The sequence below is a fragment of the Schistocerca cancellata genome, chromosome 1 (genome assembly GCF_023864275.1).
Source record: "Schistocerca cancellata isolate TAMUIC-IGC-003103 chromosome 1, iqSchCanc2.1, whole genome shotgun sequence".
Classification (NCBI taxonomy): Eukaryota; Metazoa; Arthropoda; class Insecta; order Orthoptera; family Acrididae; genus Schistocerca; species Schistocerca cancellata.
The window spans coordinates 1,283,957,525-1,283,981,326 of NC_064626.1; the positions used below are offsets into that span (position 1 = coordinate 1,283,957,525).

The following is a 23,802-nucleotide window of genomic DNA, read 5'->3' on the forward strand; positions in this document are numbered from 1 at the left end:
CCGTCTGTCAATCTCAACACACATTTTCGTCCACATTGTGACTTAGAGGATGATGTTTCTACGCTTTCCCTGTATACGTCGCCTCTTGCATCACCAATCACTTCGGCTCCGTTAGTTACGAGAGCACACACCTTACTACCACCAACAATTTGACCACGGTCGAAGTCACTCAGCTCCGATCTGATGCACTCACCCTACATAGAACTCTGTTCTGACCACGAATGACACTTGCAACGCCTTGAGGACATTGCACGAGCGCCGTTCGTGGTCAAATAAGACAGCGCAACCTGCAGGTTAGGCTAACATCTGCATTTATGTTCAAGCACGTATTTCTCGCGATGTTCCCATATTTTTGTGTAACCCTTGTACGCAGGAAACTGAAGAACGTTCGTGGTGTCTGTAATGAAAGACAATGCCTCAAGAGTTTTCTGAGCAGATTCTCGCGAGAACTGTGGTATCTCCTTTCGTCTTTTTTCAAAACAGTCCCTCATTAGTCAATAAAATATGTGACTTCCGCACAAACCCTTCTTTGTATACGAGAACTGCCCCTTCTCATTTCGGACTGTTACTTCTACCATCCACTACTCAAGCGTTTTGTATAGAAACTCTTTTGTACACAAACTGTAGTCTCCCAGCATCATAAAAAAGAGTCACTGCCATTTGCTTTACATGCAACGGAGACTATGTGGTCGTCCCACTTCGTGTTTCTAAACACTATTAGTCCCAAATACTTGAATGACATGACTGATCTTGGTTGTATTAATCCTATAGTTAAAAGATTCCAAACTTTAGGTGGCTCTCCATGAAGAACATCGTGCCTATCCAACTTCTCAAGAAATGTCTATTCACTCGCATACATTGTTAGGCGTCTAACAGGCAGGTGACGACGTTGTACTGAACAGGAAGCTTTTCGAAATTCTGTAAATACGGAATCAACTTGGTCTCCTCTACTCATGGTATGAAGGATACCCTTTCGCAAAATAGTTGTTTTCGAAACTCGAGCCGATAGATATTTGTTCTCGATAGGCCATAGTGTTTAAACTCAGTTCTGTGGACCAGTTCTGATTCCCTTTAGAACGTGTAGTCCCACACATATCCGCCACTTTCTGTGGTCTGGACATACCTGTTACGTTTGAGTTTTATACGGAGCAATGCAGTCAAATGAAAACGAGACAGACGGGAAAAAGTGAGTAAAATGTTTATTGTTTCAAAATTCATTCCGTAACTGTTAGAACAGTTATTCCACGGTGAGACAAGACGGTCAAAGCCTTTATGGAAAAATGTTTGCGATTGCCTACGCAACCATGATGGAACCCAGGCGAGCGCGTATTCGTTCGAAGCAAATCAAAGGTCACAGCGTTTTTCTTCAGGGCTAAAAAAAATGTGGAAATTGTGTAGTGAGAGAATCTATTGAGGGTTTCCCAGCAAAACGTCTGCAGCTTAGTTGCAACAAAGGGCACGCCAGTTTCGGGAAAGTCATGATGACCTTTTCCTTTTGCTGTACGGGCCCGCTGCTCATCGACTTTCTGGAAACGCGCGCACAGCGGTACGTGGGCACTTTGCAAAAATTGTGCCGTGCATGAAGTAAAAGGCCCAGGAATGTCGGCGGACGGCGTCATTCTCTTTGCAGACTAATGCCCGCTCACATTTTATTATGATTGTTTCGACTACACTGCAGAAGTTTCGCTGGGGATCCCTTACACATAGTCCACACAGTTCCCATCACTTTCCACGATATTTCTGTTTTTGGAACCCTGAAGAACAACATTCGTGGCCGTCGATTTATTGGGGACGAAGAGGTGCTCACTTGGGTTCCGTAGGCAAACACGAACATTTTTCCATGAAGGCAATGACCTCTTCGCTCTCGGTGGAGTAACAATGTTAACAGTTATGGTGATTGCTTTTCAAATAAAAAATAGTTTACTTATCTTTTCCCACTAGTTTCGCTTTAACTTGACTGCCACTTATACAGAGCCGTCGGAAGTATCTAGAGTTATGGGAAACATAGTGTAGCGTAATCTCGCCTCAAGGAATTTCTTTTTATATTATCGAACCAGTTAAATTATTATTTTTACATCAGAACAAAGCGGAAGAAAGAAAATAAAACTGCTTGTTTACAGGAACTCTTTTCTGTTTCATACCACGAATGAAACAGTGTCCTCTTTTCCACGATTAAGTAGTATATGTTGGCACTGCCACACTAGCAGCACGCAGTAACAAGAATATATTACTTGCTCTTGACTGCCTTCGTAGCTACACTCACTGCATTCGTAGCTATATTCGCAACAAACTCCGTTCTATTTGAAACTTCCTGGCAGATTAAAACTGTGTGCCGGACCGAGACTCGAAGTCGGGACGCAGTTATAATCTGCCAGGAAGTTTCGTATCAGCGCACACTCCGCTGCAGTGAGAAAATCTCATTCCGTTCTATTTACTTCATACTCCCCACCCACATGTCCTCCCCACCACAAAAAAACTTGGCTCATGAATGGGGCACAAAACAAGATTTAAGATACATATGGGGACGACAGCTGTCACCTAATATATATAATTCAAGGTGATTTAGCTGCAGCATTATGGAGCATCGATGAACTTTCTCTCGAATCCAATAAGAGGACTATCTCGATCTGCTCGCAAGGGATGCAACGCGCAGCAAACAATCGTTTACCTCTGAGGATGGCGACCACGCCCCTGAACTTAAGGCAAGAGCATACAGCGCCTGGAGAGATGACGTTGCTAGTACCATACAGCCTGCTCCCTCAGGAAATCATGGTTTCGGAGAGGAGATGTAATAGACGGACTTAGTCCATCACAAAGATGCTCTCCCACAGTGAAAACTTCAGCAGCCACTTCCAGGCGTCTGAAACTCCACAACTTCTTCGTGTGACTCTACATGAAAAGGCGATTTAATCACATTTCGTGTGAGCAGTATCCCCTTGTGTAAAATTAAAACACCAATTCGCCTCTTTCTAGGCCATTGTCGTCTCATCAGAAAATGAAGCAACTCTCAGAATTACTACGGAATTCTTAAGAGATTGTAAACCGCACATTCAGGGTGCAACGGGTACAAGTGCATCTATTTCTGTTGGTGAGAAACAGTGCAGTGAAACAGCGTTACATCAGTGTTTACGTCATTTGCAGACTAATAATTACAGCTACTACAAATCGTCTGTTTTTAGGTTGTTCACTGCCTCCGAGAGCATGTGGTAAGATCACGCCTTTAACGCTTACTTTCCCCTGGGCAGCAGGTCAGGTGTTGAACGTCTGGTCGCAAAACAGTTAGTCTATACCAGGGGCGGGCAGGAATTCTGCACGTGTGCGGTGCACATGCACGTGTGCAGGTAACAGGCGTTCTGCGTGCACACAGGGGCAAGCTGGCCACCCGCTTCTCACCCCTCCCCACCATACCGTCTCTCCGCTTCTTCCCCTGTAATGTGTTTTGTTTCCTGGCCTGCTTTATTAAATGAAGGAATAAGGTTAGTAGGAGTGCTTGAAAGTAATCATGGTTTGAAAGAGTACCTATTACCTACGATACGTTTTATTTAATTATCATAGGTGGAGTTTACAATACGTTTAATGTATAGAACAAAATTTCTACATACAGACAAACGCAAACAGTTACAACAGCAGGTGGGACTTACTTGAGAGACTTGCAGCGCTCCTTCTCGTGGTTGTTCTCAGGCGGCTCGCACTCGAAAGACGCCAGCGCCAAGGCTGAAACAACAGTAACATCATTTGTTAGCAAACGTTTTCTAATAAGTGGGCATAAAATCTCATGCTCCTTCTTAGAAACAAGCAATGAATTTTTTGATATTTCTTATGAAACCTTTGGCACAATCAAAATAAAATACACAAGTTGCCAGTTCCCGTCACAGCAGTCAGTTGACAGTATTTGGCCTCTGGCTACATCTGCACGTCTACAGATGATGACGTGATGCACTGATTGTCTTATTCAAGCACACTGCTGTAGTATTGTAGGTATCTCCGATTTTCGTATTCTACTGCTTTTATTTTGGTGTCATTTCATACATTTTCTATTTTTATATTCATGTTACGGGCTGCATTCAACTTATAACAGCTCCATTTTGTTCCTCACGGCTGGACACAGAGATCGACAGCAGCGGAAGAGAGGACTGTTTCCCATACCTGAAATTGTGACGTTGTCATTACGACAACATTTAAGAAAAGACTATTAACATCAGTATGACCTTATTGTAAAGTTGTTTTTGTAATGCCATTTAGCCTGAAGATGAGGTTTAACCCTCGAAACATGTCTCTAAGTAAATAACTAATACAATAGGTGACAAAGTTTGTGACTGGTAGCGGTAATTTAAAAAAAAAAACCTTTACACACTCCTTATTAATGTCCAGTAGTATGTGTCCGGATACTTTTGGTTCGATAGTGTATCTGTCTATCCCTTTAAGCGCTCTAATTTCTATTGTTCTCACGATTCTTACACGAAACCACAGCAGAGTTGTCGCATCATCTTCCTCAAACAAAGGTATTTTTTTTTTTTTTACACAATAGGGTTTCGCGAGAAAGACGTCATCTGTCTTCCAGGCGTTCCATTCAACCCTTTCCTGCCCGACGCTATTTGAAAGGCTCGTCCAGTTCGCTCTGGTTCAAAATGGTTCACATGGCTCTGAGCACTATGGGACTTAACATCTATGGTCATCAGTCCCCTAGAACTTAGAACTACTTAAACCTAAGGACATCACACAACACCCAGTCATCACGAGGCAGAGAAAATCCCTGACCCCGCCGGGAATCGAACCCGGGAACCCGGGCGCGGGAAGCGAGAACGCTACCGCACGACCACGAGCTGCGGACCCAGTTCGGTTTAAAACCAGCTGTAGTTGGTTTAACGCAGTGGCATTCTGCCTGGACGTCTGTGTAGCTCTATTATAGCATAAGAAACTCTTTTATTTGTGATATCTGAATATATGCGGCCCACACAGGAGAAAAGAAAACGACAGACTGCCGTAGCGCCGCGTTATTCGTTTGTATGGTCCCTGTTAGGGTGAAAGGATATTAGTGTGAGTGTTTTTACTTATAACCCCACGGTATTGCCGCAGTGGTAACAGCAATTACCGTCAGATCACCGCAGTTAAGCGATGTCGGGATTGGCTTTCACTTGAATGGGTGACCGTCCGGGTCTGCCGACTGCTTTTTGTAAGCGGGGTACGCTGAGCCCTTGTAAGGCCAACCGAGGAGCTACCTTATTAAGAAGTAGCGGCTCCGATCACGAAAACTGACGACGGCTGCTAGAGCATCCCCGTCCATATCCACATCCGGTGACGTAACGATGGCACGGGTCGATCGGTACTGTTGGCCTTCGAGGCCTGTTCGGAAGGAGTTCATTTTTGTTTTTCGACGTTTTCAGTACTGTTACGTACTGTTTAAGGTAATCTAAACTGATATCACTAATGCAGCAAGTACATAACCCGATCAGATACTATGAATATTTCCCGACGGAACTCGAAAGTTCCATTTGTGATTTGTGCGTAAATTAATGCATTTATATGTATGAACTATACTGATCTACTCTGTTTTTAGTTGCTTCTGCAATTTTCTGTCGAAATATTAAATCTTTCTGGTGGTTTGGGCCGGAGAGAAATTTCTATTTCAGTTTCCTGTGGACTATACCGATCTGTTACGATCATATCATGGGGTCACTGAATTTGCTCAGTGTCTGCTGTCATTCTGACATGCTACTGATTCCAAATTCTAGAGTACTCTAAATCTTATCGTACTAGTGTGTTGTAGGCTCTGCACATTCCCAGAATACCTTAGCAAATCTAAGTCTTCAATTTTTCTTCCCTAGTGTTGATTTTCCGTGATCGTCCCATTTCATATAGCTTCTTTCCGTTGCCCATAATGTACTGTAAGACAGAGAAAAAAAAAGAAGAAAAAAAACAACACACCACGAAGGGATCATCCTAATGAGACGCAAATCGGTATACGTGAATTACAAACGAATGATTAGAATTGCAGAAAAATTGGATGATTTGTTCGGGACAAAGAACTATACGAGCTGAACAACTCAATAACGCGTTTGTCCACCTCTGGCACTTCCTTATTCAAGCCATTATTCGGCTTGGCATTGATTGATACACTTGTTAGCTCTTCTCCTGTGGAATATCGTGCCAAATTGTGGCCAATTCGCGCGTTAGTTCGTCAAAATCCCGAGCCGGTTGGAGGCCCGTGCCATAGTGCTCCAAACGTTCTCTGCTGGGGAGAAGTCCGGTAAACTTTCGGTGCAAGGTAGGATTCGACAATTATGAAGCAAGTAGCAGAAACTTTAGCCGTGTGCGGGTTTGAAATATAAGCCCATGATGCCTTACCTGGAAGGCCACCAAAGTGGGGCCGACGTACCGCTGCGTGGCAAGCGTGCCACTGATGACAGCCACAGAGGACCTGCTATGCAAGGGAATGGAACCCCAGACCATCAGTCCTCGGTGTCAGACTGTATAGCCGGCGACAACCAGACTGATACTCGACCGCTGCCCGGTCTCCAGGTTCATCGGGGCTGAATTCAAAGCCGGACCCACCACTCTAGTCAATTAGATTCCAGGCTGAAGACGTGTCTGGGACGCCCTGGGTAGCAGGGGGAATAAAACCCAACTGTCGCCCGGCATACGGCTCGACATCCAGGAGTGATGCTCTGGAGTGCCATTTCTGTTCACAGCGGGACCTCTTTGATTGTCATCCGCGGCACCCTTACAGCACAGCAGTACGTCGGCAGTATTCTACGCCCCGTTTCCTTGCCCTTCGTAGCAAAGCATCCTGGGCTTACACGTCAGCACCATAATGCCCGCCAGCACACGATGCGAGTTTCCACTACTTGTCTTCGTGCTTGCCAAACCCTACTGCGGCTAGCAGAATCACCGGCTCTCTTCCCAGCTGAGGACGTTTGGAGCATTTTGGGCAGGGTCCTCGGACCAGCTCTGACGTACCAGTTGGTCAGAATATGGCACGACATCCCAAAAGAGGCCGGCCAGTGTGGCCGTGCGGTTCTAAGCGCTTCAGTTTGGAACCGCGTGACCGCTACGGTCGCAGGTTCGAATCCTGCCTCGGGCATGGATGTGTGTGATGTCCTTAGGTTAGTTAGGTTTAAGTAGTTCTAAGTTCTAGGGGACTGATGACCACAGTAGTTGAGTCCCATAGTGCTCAGAGCCATTTGATCATCCCTAAGGAGGACACCCGACAACTCTTTCAGTCAATGCCAGGCCGTATAACTGCATGCGTAAGTGCCAGAGATAGACCAACTCGTTACTGACTTGCTCATTTCGTGAAGCTGTTTTGCCTGAATAAATCATCCAGTTTTTCTGAAAATAACCGTTTTTTTTTGTCTGTACATGTACATCACATCTACCAATTTCCGGCCCATTCGGATAATTCCTTCGTGGCGTGTCGTTTCCTTGTGCTAGAGTCTTTCTTATAGTACTATTGATTCTAACTGACAAATCGTTTGTGTGCACTGAGAACAGTGTTGGTCTCATTATAGTTTCTTCGAGCAGACTAGATGATACATGCATTTCTGCTCAACATGTGCTGTGCAGTTTTACGTACTGGGTTATATTAGCAAAACACGCATCGAGCCAATCGCGTATCTTGAAGATACTCCGAATCTCCATTGCTGGTTCAAAATGGTTCAAATGGCTCTGAGCACTATGGGACTTAACATCTATGGTCATCAGTCCCCTAGAACTTAGAACTACTTAAACCTAACTAACCTAAGGACGTCACGTAACACCCAGTCATCACGAGGCAGAGAAAATCCCTGACCCCGCCGGAAATCGAACCCGGGAACCCGGGCGTGAGAAGCGAGAACGCTGCCGCACGACCACGAGCTGCGGACTCCATTGCTGGTCGACAATGTTATATGGCGCAGAACGCGTTTCTGCATGGTAGAATGACGTATATGCAACCAATATTAGTCACCACATGACAGTGAGAATGCTTATCACCATTAAGCAATATGAATATTTTCCCGCGTATAGCGATAATAGCTCATAATTCTTGATATACAGAGAGAAGAGAGCCCTGAAAATTCGGTAATACAATAGGGGAAAACATGAATTATGAATGAGCAAATTACACGATAATAACCTAAAAACGTGTACATAAATTCGAATGAAATTAATAGGCAAATAAAGACAAAAACGACACAGCATATGGCGTGAAATGGAAGCACAATTGCGTCGAATGAGCTCTGACAGCAGCGAAAGGGGACAAATTCGATAAAGTAATAGTGTTACATCGCGTACGTGTCGCTCCTAGCATCAGGCGAAATATTCGATTAGTTAATTCCAGTTTACATGCGAATAGTACAGTTCGTATTATAGCGACACTTTTCCACAAAAATGACACTGTTAGACCCGAGCAACCAATATTATCTCGCACCTGCTGAGTTATGGCGCCTGACGGCTAGGTTTTGCGAGTGAGTTATGGCGCTCGTCATAAAAAGAGACTTCCATTTCTGGGATAACACGTCATCTCCCGAAGACCTTCGCGTGGAAAGGCTTTGCATTTCGTAGAATAGTGAGTGACTGTTAAGTATATAGACTGTTTTCTGTAATTATACGTCATGATAATAGTAGAAACAATAATGGAGGACGCAGACATATGAAAGTACCAATACTGACGGCGACGGCTGTAGTATTAGCAGCAGCAATGGCGACCCTCACAGCGTGTACTTGTATTTAAAGCAAACCTGATTTACATTCCCATATACGACTGTCGAAAAATTTGAACAGATATCATCTATCAGATGTAAACTCCTTCATAGTCTTGCGCTTCTATTCCAGGAGTGAACTTGGTACCGGTTTCGATTTGCTTCTTTTCTAACTTAAGATAGTCGCTACGACCGAAAGCGGCAGAAAACAAATAACAAATTCCTATAGCTGATGGCAAACATGCAGTTCTTCAAATTAAAGTGAATGTACAAATATAACAGAAAACAGAAAATATATCTTATAGCAAATTGTTCATATCGCTCTGAGCTCTATGGGACTTAACATCTGAGGTCATCAGTCCCCTAGAACTGAGAACTACTTAAACCTAACTAACATAAAGACATCACACACATCCATGCCCGAGGCAGGATTCGAACCTGCGACCGTAGCGGTCACACGGCTCCAGACTGAAGCGCCTAGAACCGCTCGGTCACAGCGGCCGGCCTGGCCTATATCACATTTTATAGCAAGAACTCAGCAAGCAGCTGCATGTTGAACGAATATTGTTAGGGCAATACTTGTTTTGTGGCTTCTAGCCACATCATCAGGTGCATATTAAAATTAAAACATGAAAAACAACAAAGTGGAGAATACAGAAGGCCCGAACTTTATAGTTACAACCATAATCTCCGAAAAGCGGGTTGTAATTATGGAGGTTGGGCCTTCTATAGTCTCCGCCATGTTGTTTGCCGTAGCTTAATTTTTATATGCGCCTGATAATGCGACCACGAAGAGCCTTAATAAAACAGGTTAAAGATACAGATGTTCGTGGAGCTCTTGCTATAAAACATACTACAGCAGCTGAGATGCCGCGATCACATAGTCGTTTGCTATAGCACAACCTAGGCTATAGGCCATAGTCAGTGTTCATAAACATCAAACACTTGCACAACTGATTTGAACTCATTCTGCTACATAATATGGAAAGGAAGAAACCAGAATAGGAAGTTACAATTAGCAAAGAGTGGTGGACTATCACTCGGAGTTGACTCTGAGAAGATTCCACAAGAAACTATGAAAGTAACATGATCTTGAAGATTAACACACAGGTCTCTTCCAGATATAATTTCCAGCACGAACTCGATGAATTTTCACGGCAAACATCTGACAAATTCTTGAAAGACTTGAAAAATGGGTAAAAGAATAACTGGCAAGAGAGATTTTTCGTAATACTGAGGCCATATAAAGAATGATAGCGTATAGGTTGATTTAAATGATCTCACGTTGCCTTATGATTGCCATTTGGGTCGAAGTTGATAGCAGGTGATCCGCAGGAGTGGTGGTTCATAAATATAACTCTGTCCAGCGTAGAACAATTGCCTGATTATATGTCAGGGGATCCTTATCCTGTCTTCGAACACTTTCCGAAGTCAAATTTGCAAGAAAATTTTCTTTCACGTGGAAAAAAAAAGAAAAACATGTTATACGAGGTGGTCAGAAACACTCTGAAAAGCTTGCCACGGGAGGTTGTCCTGATAAATAATTGTTAAGAAAACAATTCGATACGTCGCGGCGTTTTCCAGTTATCCGGCATTGAAGTTAGCCAGTCAGGCGGCCGCGCGCGCAAACTGAAGCATCCTTCCAGAGGCGGTGTCACCAGACGTGTCCTTCGTTTGGTTTCCTTAAGAAACACTTCCGAAAAAGGCGCATTTTAACTAGGAATGAGCTTTTCAACAAGTGGTAATTCACGGAACCACAGATGTCCCTGCCTTAACGCAATTTAGTGCGTGCAAGCGCTTGATTTTGCGCGCACAGCGACCTGACTGGCTAACTTCAGTGGTAGATAACTATGAAACGGCGCAACGTACCGAATTTCTCAGCACAGTCTCCGCTGCAACAACCTTACAAGCAGTACAGACTGGTTCTGACTATTCTTTATAGACGTCGGTCCGGAAACACTCTCTTTCTAGGTTAGAGATCATTTCCTAACAGCTCTTCATTGCAAATTAATCATGGTAAACACGCAAGAACAGAGAGTTCGAAATGCCTCCGCCAGCAGGGATACGAGCATCAACTCGTCAGTCGTACTGGATTCCGGATGCTCTGATGTGTCCTAGCAGTACTGCGTGTGGTTCCGTAGCCTTCCACAATACTGTCACGAGGAGTCTCCGCACGCTGCACCGATGGTAGATAAGCAAGAGCTTCCAAACGGCCCAAGAAGTAAAAGTCTGGGGCATTGATGTCCGGAAAACGTATAGGCCAGGGAACTTTCTTTTGCATCGAGGACGGAATCTGATATCTACATTCGGGCGGACGTCCACACCGAAGAACAGCTCCATCGTGCATGACGTACGTGTCCCGTCACAATGTTAGAGGTATTACTTTCAGCAGAGCAGGTACACTATTCTTAAAGGAACAAAGTAGGTTCCTCCGTAGAACTTGTTGTAAAGTACATGGCGCATTTCAGAGCTCTTGTTTAATTAACTCCGCTGCAAGATATAGAGTCTTGGTGTCTGTACTGTTGAAGGCCGCCGAATCACGCGGTGTACCGTAGGTCTCTAGAAGAGCGTACCGTTCCAAAAGATTGGAAAAGGGCACAGGTCATCCCCGTTTTCAAGAAGGGACGTCGAACACATGTGCACAACTATAGACCTATGTCTCTAACGACGATCAGTTGTATAATTTTGGAACACGTATCATGTTCGAGTATAATGACTTTTCTGGAGAGTAGAAATCTACTCTGTAGGAATCAGCATGGGTTTCGAAAAAGACGACAGTGTGAAACCCAGCTTGCGCTATTCGTCCACGAGTCTCAGAGGGCCATAGACACGGGTTCCCAGGTAGATGCCGTGTTTCTTGACTTCCGCAAGGCGTTCGATACAGTTCCTCACAGTCGTTTAATGAACAAAGTAAGAGCATAATGGCTGTCAGACCAATTGTGCGATTGGATTGAAGAGTTCCTAAATAACGGAACGCAGCATGTCATTCTCAATGGAGAGAAGTCTTCCGAAGTAAGAGTGATTTCAGGTGTGCCGCAGGGGAGTGTCGTAGGACCGTTGCTATTCACAATATATATAAATGACCTTCTGGATAACATCGGAAGTTGACTGAGGCTTTTTGCGGATGATGCTGTAGTATATCGAGAGGTTGTAAAAATGGAAAATTGTACTGAAATGCAGGAGGATCTGAAACGAATTGATGCACGGTGCAGGGAATGACAATTGAATCTCAATGTGGGCAAGTATAATGTGGTGCGAATACAAAGAAAGATCAATTATCATTTAGATACAATATAGCAGGTCAGCAACTGGAAGCAGTTTATTCCATAAATTATCTGGGAGTACGCATTAGGAGTGATTTAAAATGGAATGACCATATAAAATTAATCGTCGGTAAAGCAGATGCCACACTTAGATTCTTTGGAAGAATCCTATGGAAATGCAGTCCGAAAACTAAGGAAGTAGGTTACAGTACACTTGTTCGCCCACTGCTTGAATACTGCTCACCAGAGTGGGATCCGTTCCAGACAGGGTTGATAGAAGAGATAGAGAATATCCAATGGAGAGCAGCGCGCTTCGTTACAGGATCATTTAGTAATCGCGAAAGCGTTACGGAGATGATAGATAAACTCCAGTGGAAGACTTGTAACGCCAGAAATGCATATCCACCTATTTCCATCTAATGAACTATAAATTTTTTCCTTATTTTGTTACCTGAAGATATGATATTTCGGTGCATTTATATATTGTAATTGTTTTACAATTTGTATATACGTATACTTATGCATTTATGTCGATGTATAATTAGTTTGTTTTGTAAATATTATTTGTATTTCTTCGCTGGGTCTTGCCTAGGGAAAACTTTGCAATCGAACGATTACATCGATAGGTCGTGTGGAGAACCAAAGTGTTTAGGATCTTTGGTAGTGTTAACTCTGCCGCGTGGAGCGCGGGCAGAGCAGAGTCTGGCAGGAGGAGGGCGGTGGAGCAGGTGTGTTGAGTGACGCTCCCGCTAGTTTCCGCGCTTTCGGGGTTTGGCAGCATGTAATTGCACTCGACTTGCTATGATAGTTTATGACACGGTGTCGCGGCCGGGAAGTATTAGCTGGAGCACATCAAGAGCCCGTTTCGCCTGGTGACAGTGTCGAGACATCCAGCTTCTGCAACAGCGATAGCCGACAATGAGTAACTGTCGCCACCTCCTCGACCGACGACTTCAAACCTTCAATCAACCAACAATGATGACTGGAAGCACGTAAAGTTTTAGAACTGTATGGCAGACCTCAGCTTTTAAAATTGTCCCATTTGCCTCACAAAATTACAGCGACTTAGCATGAACGTTTGTTGCTCATTGTCGCAAGGGCATTACCAAGCAGGGTCCCTTCCTTTTCCGGAATGAACCAGAGTGTCGTTGAAATTCAAACGCCAGCATTAAAGTAATATCATTTCATTTCACTGCTTTAATTTCAAAGTTCAGTTAAAGTATTTATAGCTGGCTACAATATTTAGATTACACAAGCACAAATTAAGAGTGCGAGTTTTGTTAGCATATTTTAGCTTACCTGTGACTGCAGCTCAGCTTCGTACGTACTAAATTTTACTATTGTTAATTGTTCAGAATCATTTAATTCAAGTTCAAAGTTAAATCTCTTCTTTCTAAATTGCGTAGATTCAAGTAGCTTTTGAAATGATTGTTGAGGTAGCCCAAGTCTAACCTTATTTTATTGAATTTCGTAGTGCTTCAGAAACAAAGTTCACTATTAATTTCAGTCCCTAAATTAACTTTCAATTTTCCGGTTTTATTAATTCTTTTGTAAAAATTAAGTCAGAGTGTAGCGAAATTTATTACTTCTGACAAACATTCAGTTTTCACACAACACGTGTCAACCTTCAGTTGCTACGCTTTTAGTGCTAACTATATGTGCATTAATCTTTCATCTTCAGTTATTATAGTAGTTGTCTGTAGGACTGGCGACCGTAATTTTTCTCAAATCTCAAATATCTAATTAACGCCAATTAATTGTTAACGTAACGACCACACATTTACTTTCTTTATTAAATTTACCCTTTTCTCAAAATTAATTTTCACCAATTTCATTTGCATTTTTCCTTTCATTTAGATGTAACCGTTTCCTCCCTCTTTACATATGCGCTAATGACCATAGATGTTTTGCGCCCTAAAACCACAAAAACTCCCTCTTTACAGATAAATTAACTTCGGTGACGATTGCTTTTCCCAAATTTCCATTAGGTGCACGCGGTTTAAATTTTCACTGTCATTAAGGTCGATAAGTGAGGGGGAGGTTACAGACTCTGCAGGAGAGACGATCAGTAGCTCGGTACGGGCTTTTGTCAAAGTTTCGAGAACATACCTTCACCGAGGAGTCAAGCAGTATATTGCTCCCTCCTACGTATATCTCGCGAAGAAACCATGAGGATAAAATCAGAGAGATTAGAGCCCACACAGAGGCATACCGACAATCCTTCTTTCCACGAACAATATGAGACTGGAATAGAAGGGAGAACCGATAGAGGTACTCAGGGTACCCTCCGACACACACCGTCAGGTGGCTTGCTGAGTATGGATGTAGATGTAGATGTAGAAATTCCGGTAAATGTCAGCGCACATATCATTCAGTGTGACAGCTGGTTGGTACGTACATCTAACCTAGCGGAGCCATTTTGAACAGATCGTTTTTGGTCCCTTGTTCACATAATACACTCATGTTCAGAAAAAAAAAAAAAACAAATTGAACGGCTAGAGATAGGACATTCATATTCACAAGACTTGTGCATTAGTATGTTCTGCAGAAATGATTAACATTTCAGTCACCTCGGTTCAGCATGTGTCCTGTTGCCTAGCAATCACGGGTCCGCCATGGGCCCTGATAACTTGCTCAATGCGTCGTTTTCTTTCCTGTTCCACTTGCAAATACAGCGAGGGAAAAACGGCTGTCTACATACCTCCGTGTAGGCTCTAATTTCTGTTATCTTAGTAGTCCATACGCAAAATGTACGTTGGTGGCAGTAGAATGAGCTTCAAATTTCGATACTCGCAATTTTCTCAGTAGTAGTCTTACCTCCAAGGAGTCCCACATGAGTTCGCGAAGCATCTCCGTAATACTCACGTGTTGAACGAAACTAGCATCCTGCCTCTGAATTGCGTCGATGTCTTCCTTTAATCCGACCTAGTAACGGCTCCACGCACTCGAGGAGGCCTGAAGAATGGGTCGCACTAGTGTTCTACAGCGGTCTCCTTTATAGACGAACCACACTTTCCAAAAATTCTCGCAACAAACCGAAATGGACCATTCGCCTTCTCTTCTACCGTCCTTACGCGCTCTGCATCGCGGTGTAGCTTGCTGTCCAGGTTTCGAGAGGGTGCGTTTCTGGATGAGGTATCGAATATATTGCTTCCCCCTACTTATACCTCCCGAGGAGATCACGAATGTAAAATTAGAGAGATTCGAGCGCGCACGGAGGCTTTCCGGCAGTCGTTCTTCCCGCGAACCATACGCGACTGGAACAGGAAAGGGAGGTAATGACAGTGGCACATAAAGTGCCCTCCCCCATACACCGTTGGGTGGCTCGCGGAGTAGAAATGTAGATGTAGATGTACGTGCTCATTCCATTTCATATCGTTTTTGAGCGTTACACCTAGACATTTAATCGACATAATTGCGTCATGCACCACGCTACTAATGTTGTATTCCAATTTTATTGGATAGTTTTCCTATTCATCTGCCTTAACTTACATTTTGAGCTGGCTGTCATTCATCACACCAACTAGAAATTTTAAGTCATCTTGTATCCTCCTACAGTATACCATAGTGTCACTGGTAAAAAGCCGCAGATTTCTGCTCACCTCGTCTGTCAGATCATTTTAGTGCAAAGAATAAAGAACGAAAATGGAAGCAAATGGAGTTTCCTTTCGTGAACAACTTTTAGTGTTACATAAAAAATAACGCTCTCTAGTTACAGTAATAGCGCAAGTTTGAACCTAGGCCTGAAAATTTATTACAATGGAGAACAAGCGCATGAAAAATGAAAGAGAAAGCTACATTAGCAACCAAGTTATAGATTTAAATGACGCGCTTTTAAATTTAGAATAGCTGGAAATAATAATTTGAAGTGCAGTTAAAAAAAATAAACAGAGTTGTGAGAAAGGGGCTGGAATGCTTTTGGTAAAACAAATAAAGATTATTCAAAGTGAAGCTTCTAGTATATACAAAACTACAGGTTTACAAAGTGTGTGTCACTGCTTTTGACTTATGCCAATTAGACGTCGGCTTGTAGGGTGGAAACCTTTCAGGGACTGAAGGTCGCTTATCAAACAGTGGAGAAATGTATGGTGGGAATTGCTTGGTGTGGTAAGAAATCAAACAAATGGACCAGAGGCCAAAGTAAAGTGGAAGAAATTATTACGACCGCAATGAACATAAAATGGAGATAGGCGGGCCACGATAGATGGACCAAGCAATTTCTTTGCTGGATTCCAAGAGGTAATACCGTGGCGAAGCCATAATGGAAAGTTGGTAGGTAAGATCAGAACACACGCCAGGGTGGCGTGGAGGCGCTTATAGCTGGCGACCGTAACGCATGGAGTGATCTAGACGTGACCCTTATCTCAAATGGCTGGTGATGGCACGACGGCAGGTTACACGTCATCCGAGAACACGACAGGTAATAGTGGACTGACTTACCGTTTTCGGTGAGCACGGGACTGGCTTGCAGGAAGGTGATGACTTTGGTGTTCTTCTCGAACGGGCAGGACACCTGCTTCCACGTGATGAACTCCGTCACTTGCTTGGCCAGCTGCCAGAACTTCTCGAAGTTGATGTGCCCGTTTGGTAACCTGCGAGCAAGACAAGAAGGATATGTTACAACAGTGCAAAGTGTAAACAAAACACAGCAATGAAACGCAGTGAATGTCAGGAAACATCTGTCTTGGAAATATCACTGCGATGTCAGCCTTGTGTATGATACCGACTGAACCCTACCTTCAGCGAGACAATAAATTCTTCGCAATAAGTCTTCTTATAGAGAAACCATACAACCATCGTTCGCTGATATTCTTCTTTCAACATCTGCTGAATTCCACGATCTCCAGGAGGTAAGGAGAGCTATAACACTTTCCCCACTCCTCATACTCTTACAACAGCTTCTACTGTGACGACAGCTAAGAGAATGGGGTACCAAAATAGCCTGTGAACAAGTTCGTCTGCAAAATGCGTGTAGCTATATTGCATTACATAAAATAATGCTGAACGTAGCCTACGTTTTTACAAGACATACGATGCCGTAGATAAGTCGAAGATGCTAAGGATGGATTATTAAACACAAAGGTAAAATCTGACAAACTGTAGGAACAGGAGAATATCCACAGACCAGACTTTTTTTTCAATTAAATTCAAATAAGACAGTTAGACTGAAACCAAGACGTCTGTTAAACTGGAAGGAAACAGGAAGTTTGAACAGTCATATGAATTTCCACTACTGACAGAGTAACATACTATTTCTGACCAATAGCACAGAAAAAGTCGTGTATTGATGTACAAGTATTCGATATTTTAGAAAGGGCTGCATACGTAGCAAATTCAACTGATGTCAAATGATTATCAGCTGACTCTTATGTCGCACTGTCATCCGAGATGCAACAACATCGCCTTGCCTGCTAATTCACCTAATGGGCATCCACAATGTTGAAAGCCGAGTGGTGTGCATCCCCTGACTGAAACTTCTACGGCTTCAATCTCAAAGACAACCCATATCAGCTGGACAACGAAGTCTAACTGTTCGCCACGCGCCACAGCTCTTTCAGCTTTAAATATCATTTTGATGTAACGGGAAAGAAATCTAGCTTTCCCACCGAGACTGGGCGATGCATCAAACATTTGATGAGCACTGTTTGTTTGGGCTGGCTCCAGCTATACATTTAAAAACAAAACTGTAAATATCTGCCGAAATAGTAGAAAATGGGTCTGCCGACTATTAGGCGGGACACCATGTTTATACACGACTCGGCGAAAAACGCCTGCAGACCTGGGAAACTGTTTGCAGACGACACGGTTGCGAACGGAGCGACGGAGAATGGGGGGGCGGGGTCGGAAGGGGGGGGGGAGTGTAAAGCCGGCCGGTGTGGCCGAGCGGTTCTAGGCACTTCAGCCTGGAACCGCGCGACCGCAACGGTCGCAGGTTCGAATCCTTCCTCGGGCATGGATGTGTGTGATGTCCTTAGGTTAGTTAGGTTTGAGTAGTTCTAAGTTCATGGGGACTGACGACCTCAGATGTTAAGTCCCATAGTGCTCAGAGCCATTTGAACCATTTTTGAGTGTAAAGATGGAGACGCACGCCGAGAAACTCGCAGATAATACCGGCTGGTAAATATAGACACATGACTCTGCTCATAAATAAATGCTGTGCGTTGCGTAAATAGATGATAAAGTACGACAGCGTTTAATTACGTGACGACTTAAACTTCCTGGCACGTTAAAACTGGCTTTGGCGGATAGTGCTCTTACCGACTGAGTTATGCAACCACGGCTCATGGCCCAGTGTCACAGCCTTATTTCCGCCATTATCTCTTCTTCTAACACCCAAACTTCACAGATTTTGTCCTGCATACCTTGCGAGTAAAGCACTCCTGGAAGAAAGGATACTGAGAAGACGAGAAGACTTGACTTAGCCATAGACTAGGAGAGTTCAGGAGAGTTTCTCCGAAATTTGGAAAGTACGAGAGGGATGTTGATGGAATTAATGCTCTGTGAGCTAGTCGTGAGTCGTACTTGGACAGCTCAGTCAGCAGAGCACTTGCGCACGACAGGTAAACGCCCCAGGTTCCAGTCCCGGTCAGGCACACAGTTTTATTCTTCCAGGTAGTTTTACATCACTGTAGACTCCTCTGCAGAGTTTAAATTCATACTGGATACGGACTGATTGTTATTTGTCGTCTGGTTTGTGCTGAGGCAGGAACAATGATCTTAACATTTTGCTCTAAGAGGAGACGTCATAGGCTGCAGATCGATTCCTGCATCCCGCAGATGTCAGAAGACTGGGTAATTAGACTTCAAAACAGATAATGTAAGTATTACGTGAATACGCACTGCTGACGTAACCGTAATATAAGACATTTGTGCTCGGTGGACTATGCACAGAATGTGTCAAGTATCTGAGTTCAAAGTCGCTGAGGATTTCAGCTGTTTGCAGAACGCAGTTCACCAGTCGCTGCCGCTCCTCTTGTTACCATTTTTTTCCCATAGCGCTGGCCAGCAGCACTGAAAGCTGCGCTCCCCGCAGCGAGGTCACATTAACAGTTTCGCGCGTAATTAATTTCTGTTCTGCAGCGGCCCCGCACGACTGGCGCCAGTCAGGATACCGTGACAAAGCGCTGGCGCACGCCAGCACGCGCCAGGCCGCCCTAATGAGCCGCCAGCAGCTCTGCAACTGGCGCCGCCTCCGCCGCGCCGTGTTCTGTTTTGGCACAACTTTTCTCTGTTCAGCGGCATAAAGGGCGGCGCTTTCACGGCCGGCGCGGCGGGCGTTCTGCACTGAAAAGCGAACACGTGTGTGTGTGTGTGTGTGTGTGTGTGTGTGTGTGTGTGTGTGGCGTTTACTGGCGGCGCGTGTTGATTGCGGAACCTACTGTTCTCTTCATACACTGCTGGTAATGAGAGCCGAACAGGTTTCACACACAATAAAACATGACTTTCGTCCCTTTAAAATTACGCTACTTGAGAAAAATTATACAGCTTAAAAATATGCGGAAAATATTATAAAGTTGTAATAAAAATGTTCTTACATATTCCTACAAATTTGTATATGTTCCAGCACAAATCTGCAATTTTCAGTCGAGAACTTACTATAACCTCCTACAGCGTACATTTCGATAAATAATGGAGCCCTAATGATTAAATTTTTCTTCGAAATGTACGTGGTTATTCGAAAAGACTGACGCAGTTTAATTAATCCGTATTTCTTTAAAATAGGTATGAACAATCTCTACATACAGATAGTAACAGATGGCCGTACCGTAGGTGCAACCACAACGGAGGGGTATCTGTTGAGAGACCAGACAAACGTGTGTTTCCTGAAGAGGGGCAGCAGCCTTTTCAGTAGTTGCAGCAGCTGACGTATTGTCAGTCGGTCTCTCAGTACTGATTTTACAACTGTTGTTGTTGTGGTCTTCAGTCCTGAGACTGGTTTGATGCAGCTCTCCATGCTACTCTATCCTGTGCAAGACTCTTCATCTCCCAGTACTTACTGCAACCTACATCCTTCTGAATCTGCTCAGTGTATTCATCTCTTGGTCTCCCTCTACGATTTTTACCCTCCACGCTGCCCTCCAATGCTAAATTTATGATCCCTTGATGCCTCAAAACATGTCCTACCAACCGGTCCCACAAACTCCTCTTCTCCCCAATTCTATTCAACACTTCCTCATTAGTTATGTGATCTACCCATCTAATCTTCAGCATTCTTCTGTAGTACCGCATTTCTAAAGCTTCTATTCTCTTCTTGTCCAAACTATTTATCGTCCACGTTTCACTTCCATACATGGCTACTATCCATACAAATACTTTCAGGAACGACTTCCTGACACTTAAATCTATACTCGATGTTAACAAATTTCTCTTCTTCAGAAACGCTTTCCTTGCCATTGCCAGTCTACATTTTATATTCTCTCTACTTCGACCATCATCAGTTACTTTACTTCCTAAATAGGAAAACTCCTTTACTACTTTAAGTGTCTCATTTCCTAATCTAATTCCCTCAGCATCACTCGATTTAATTTTATTTTACAACTAACGTTACTGTATTGGAACAATTACCGTGTTTGCTTTCTACATTTTTCACATTTTTTTTAAATTCCTGCTGCCTATTACACCTTTTTATAACTCCTTTATACAGAACGTATTACGACAATACCGATACTACGTAGCATTTTGCACAGGGAGGTAAATTGGTAACTTCTCAAGTAGGCAAATGCATAACTTGTACAGTGCGGGACGCAGAAGTTCGAGAACGATGGGTTCAAGTTTCTCCGGATTGTATTTGCTATCCTGCTTAGTTATGCAGCGTATTAGTCACCAGTGGAAGGCGTATGAACGGGCCGCGCCTAATGGCACTCCTGCTCACGCATTGCATCTTCCACGGTCCATTGTTCTCGTCATAATTGGTCAGTTGTGTGGGGCGCCAGTGCAGTAACGCTGTTGACAGCATACCCGCATGTACCAGCACACTACCATTGAAAGGATCAATACGCTGTTTGCATACGGCACAATTGATGTCGAGAGCAGAGCCTCGGCACGATTATTTGCTTAGGATCCCCAACACGTATACACCGCATTATCTGAGCTCGACAGAAAGTCACAGAAGACCAGGACAGACCACGATACTGCAGGTGCCGTATTTCATACGACGGGTGCTTCTGGAACTTTAGCAATACGCACAGCAATGCACGTTTTCTGTACTTCTTACATTTTGCCACACGTACTGTAGTGCTGTGTGGTACTGAGAAATTTACTGTACGTGTCGTAGGTCTCCCGAACAATGTAGAAGTAGTCCGTACCAAACCACGGATTTCTGGAGCTACGTTTCCGCCTGGATATTGGTAACATTACTGTCCCTATCAAAACACACTACAAGCTTAGTCCAGGTATACATTATAAAGTGATGGATAATCAGGACCGCAGAGACAATCTTTTACTGCCGTGTATTTCATAACACACTGACGGCAAATTCAATATGTAGATTCAGGACTTTTGATAGAATGTATACTGTGTGCTGACTTTCATGCATCGTAGATCGACAGCTTGTAATTATGTTAACTGAGTCGTTCATATTTAAATTTCTTTCGTTCATAACCGAAATTCACAGAAAAAATTCAACTGTATTTCGCAAGCATGCAATATTGTTCACATAACACTTAATTTTTTGGAAATTTTGATATTTTTTTATGCATGTTGAATACATTCCCTGGCATGGATACCTGTCGGTGAATTCTATATGCACAACCACTTAGCCGTTAGGGCACTAACGTTTGTAGCAACACAGGAGCACACGTAGTTTATACTGACGTAATATGTGTTTTAGGGGACTACTTTATTAAACAGATATGTATAAATTCTCATAGGCTGTATTGCGTCATTCTGATTACATCACTCATAGTAGAGATTGTGCTACTGCAGAAGACTCAGGTCAAAGCTACTCGCAACAGGCAACATACAAGTAAAAGGTCACGTTTCAATATGAAGTAGTGCACACAGCCATTTTTTTAAGCGTCTTGAACGTCCATGAGAGTGTACTTCTAATAACGGAAACAAACTTCTCATGCAAAATGAAAGCAAATACCGACCATCATAAAATTATTTCCACAATTTTATATTTTTAAAGAAAAGCAGTGTTTTGTCATCTAAATTTTCTTCTTGTAAATCAGCTTCAATTACATAATTATAAGTAATGATTTCAAATCAAAAGAACTGGCATTCTGCGAGCTACACCATTTAAAATCCTATTCCGTTAATTTGTGGAACTGGTCTCCATCCAACAATGTTATTTGATTGCCTTTTGATGCACAAGTGATGCTCATGACACTATTATTCTACAGAACCCATTCAGTCAGATGGGGCAGTTATTGCCAAGCTCTCACGTCTCCTAGATTATTTTCCTGAGTGATTCGACGTTGTCAACATGTTCCTCATGTTGCCTTGCACTGCAAGTGAGAGGGTAAAATGCTGACAGTACTTCTCTGAAGTAACGAAATGACTTCCAACAACGGAATAATTTTCTGACATTCAACTTGAGAACTTTCAACTCTGGACTACGCAGTTCAGTATACAAATACCAGTATAAACTTCCGCATGCGAGAAAGCAGTACAGTTTTCGAGGAACGTGACCCAATCTTATAAAATACGTAACTCGCATTTTACGTTAAAATTTATATGCGAGCTGTTTTAAATGTAACAAAAAAGTTTGTAAACCAACATAATTTACCATTCCGGTGCAGCAAATAATGATTTCGTATCAATAAACGTGAAAAGTGTCTGGGTGATAATCTACGTTCATTTGCAGTATGCAAAAGCGAGTTTTACTTTATACAAAAAATAAAAACAAATGTTGCCAACTGCTGCGCTGATAGGCATTTCCTCACCTGTGGCGTACACTCGTCTCTGGTAACGTAACGTAGCTGCTCAAGAAAGTCACAGGCTGCAGCAACTTTTCTTCATCCCTTAAAGTCACGGTCTTTTGATTTCCATGCGGTCTGTGCCAGTGTCTCAGACTATACCACATACATCCAACAGTCTCAGTTGTTAGTTGAATGTATTCAAATCTTTACTTTAATACAGTTTTTGTCTTCTACCTTTCCCCAAAGTACCACGGAAATTGTTACATGACGTCTTAACACAGGTCTCGTCTTCCTGGCTCTTCTTAGTCAATGTTTTCCACATATTCCTATTGTTGCCGATTCTGCGGAGAACTACTTCATTCCTCGCCGTATCAGTCCAACTAATTTTCAACATTCTTCTTAGCATCACATCTCGAACGCTTAGATTCTCGACTGTTTTGGTTCTTCCGCTGTACATGTCTCACTTCCAAACAGTGCTGTAATGCAAACGTACATCCTCCGAAATTTCTTCCTCGGACTAAGGCCGATGTGTGATACCAGTAGACTTTTATCGGCAGGAACGTCCTCACTGACTGTGTTAACCTGTTTTTACACCTTCATTGCTTTATCCGTCATGGGTTATTTTGCTTCCGAGATACCAGAATTCCTTCAAATCGTCTACTTTGCGGTCCCGAGTTATGATGTTAATCGTTAATCTCATTTCTGCCAATTCTCATCAGTTTCGGATTATTCTCAATCCATTCAACAGGTCCTGTAATACTTGCTCAGTTCCACTGAAGAAAGCGATGGCACCGTACAATCTTATCTTTTCACCCTGAATTTTAATCCAACTTTGGATTGTTCCTTCATTGCTTCTTCGATAAGAACAGGGTGAATCACCTTAAATTTGTATCGCAAATATTGCGGAAAATGAAAGCGCTTTGATGTGCGGTTTTCACAGAATGGATTGTTAGTCAGAGGCTCGTACTGTTAGCCAATAAACAGATTGTCATAATACTT

General features: G+C 43.2%; 1 protein-coding gene across 1 annotated transcript in view; it reads right to left on the minus strand.

Moving 5' to 3' along the window:
• The window catches only part of LOC126147580 (ras-GEF domain-containing family member 1B-A), a 292,985-nt gene that overhangs the window by 7,125 nt on the left and 262,058 nt on the right, over positions 1–23,802 (minus strand). Inside the window, exons 6-7 of the mRNA XM_049915707.1 lie at positions 16,382–16,533; positions 3,642–3,714 (exon numbers count right to left, since the gene is read on the minus strand). Of these exons, the coding sequence (XP_049771664.1) occupies positions 3,642–3,714; positions 16,382–16,533 (225 nt within the window). The remainder of the gene's footprint in view (positions 1–3,641; positions 3,715–16,381; positions 16,534–23,802) is intronic.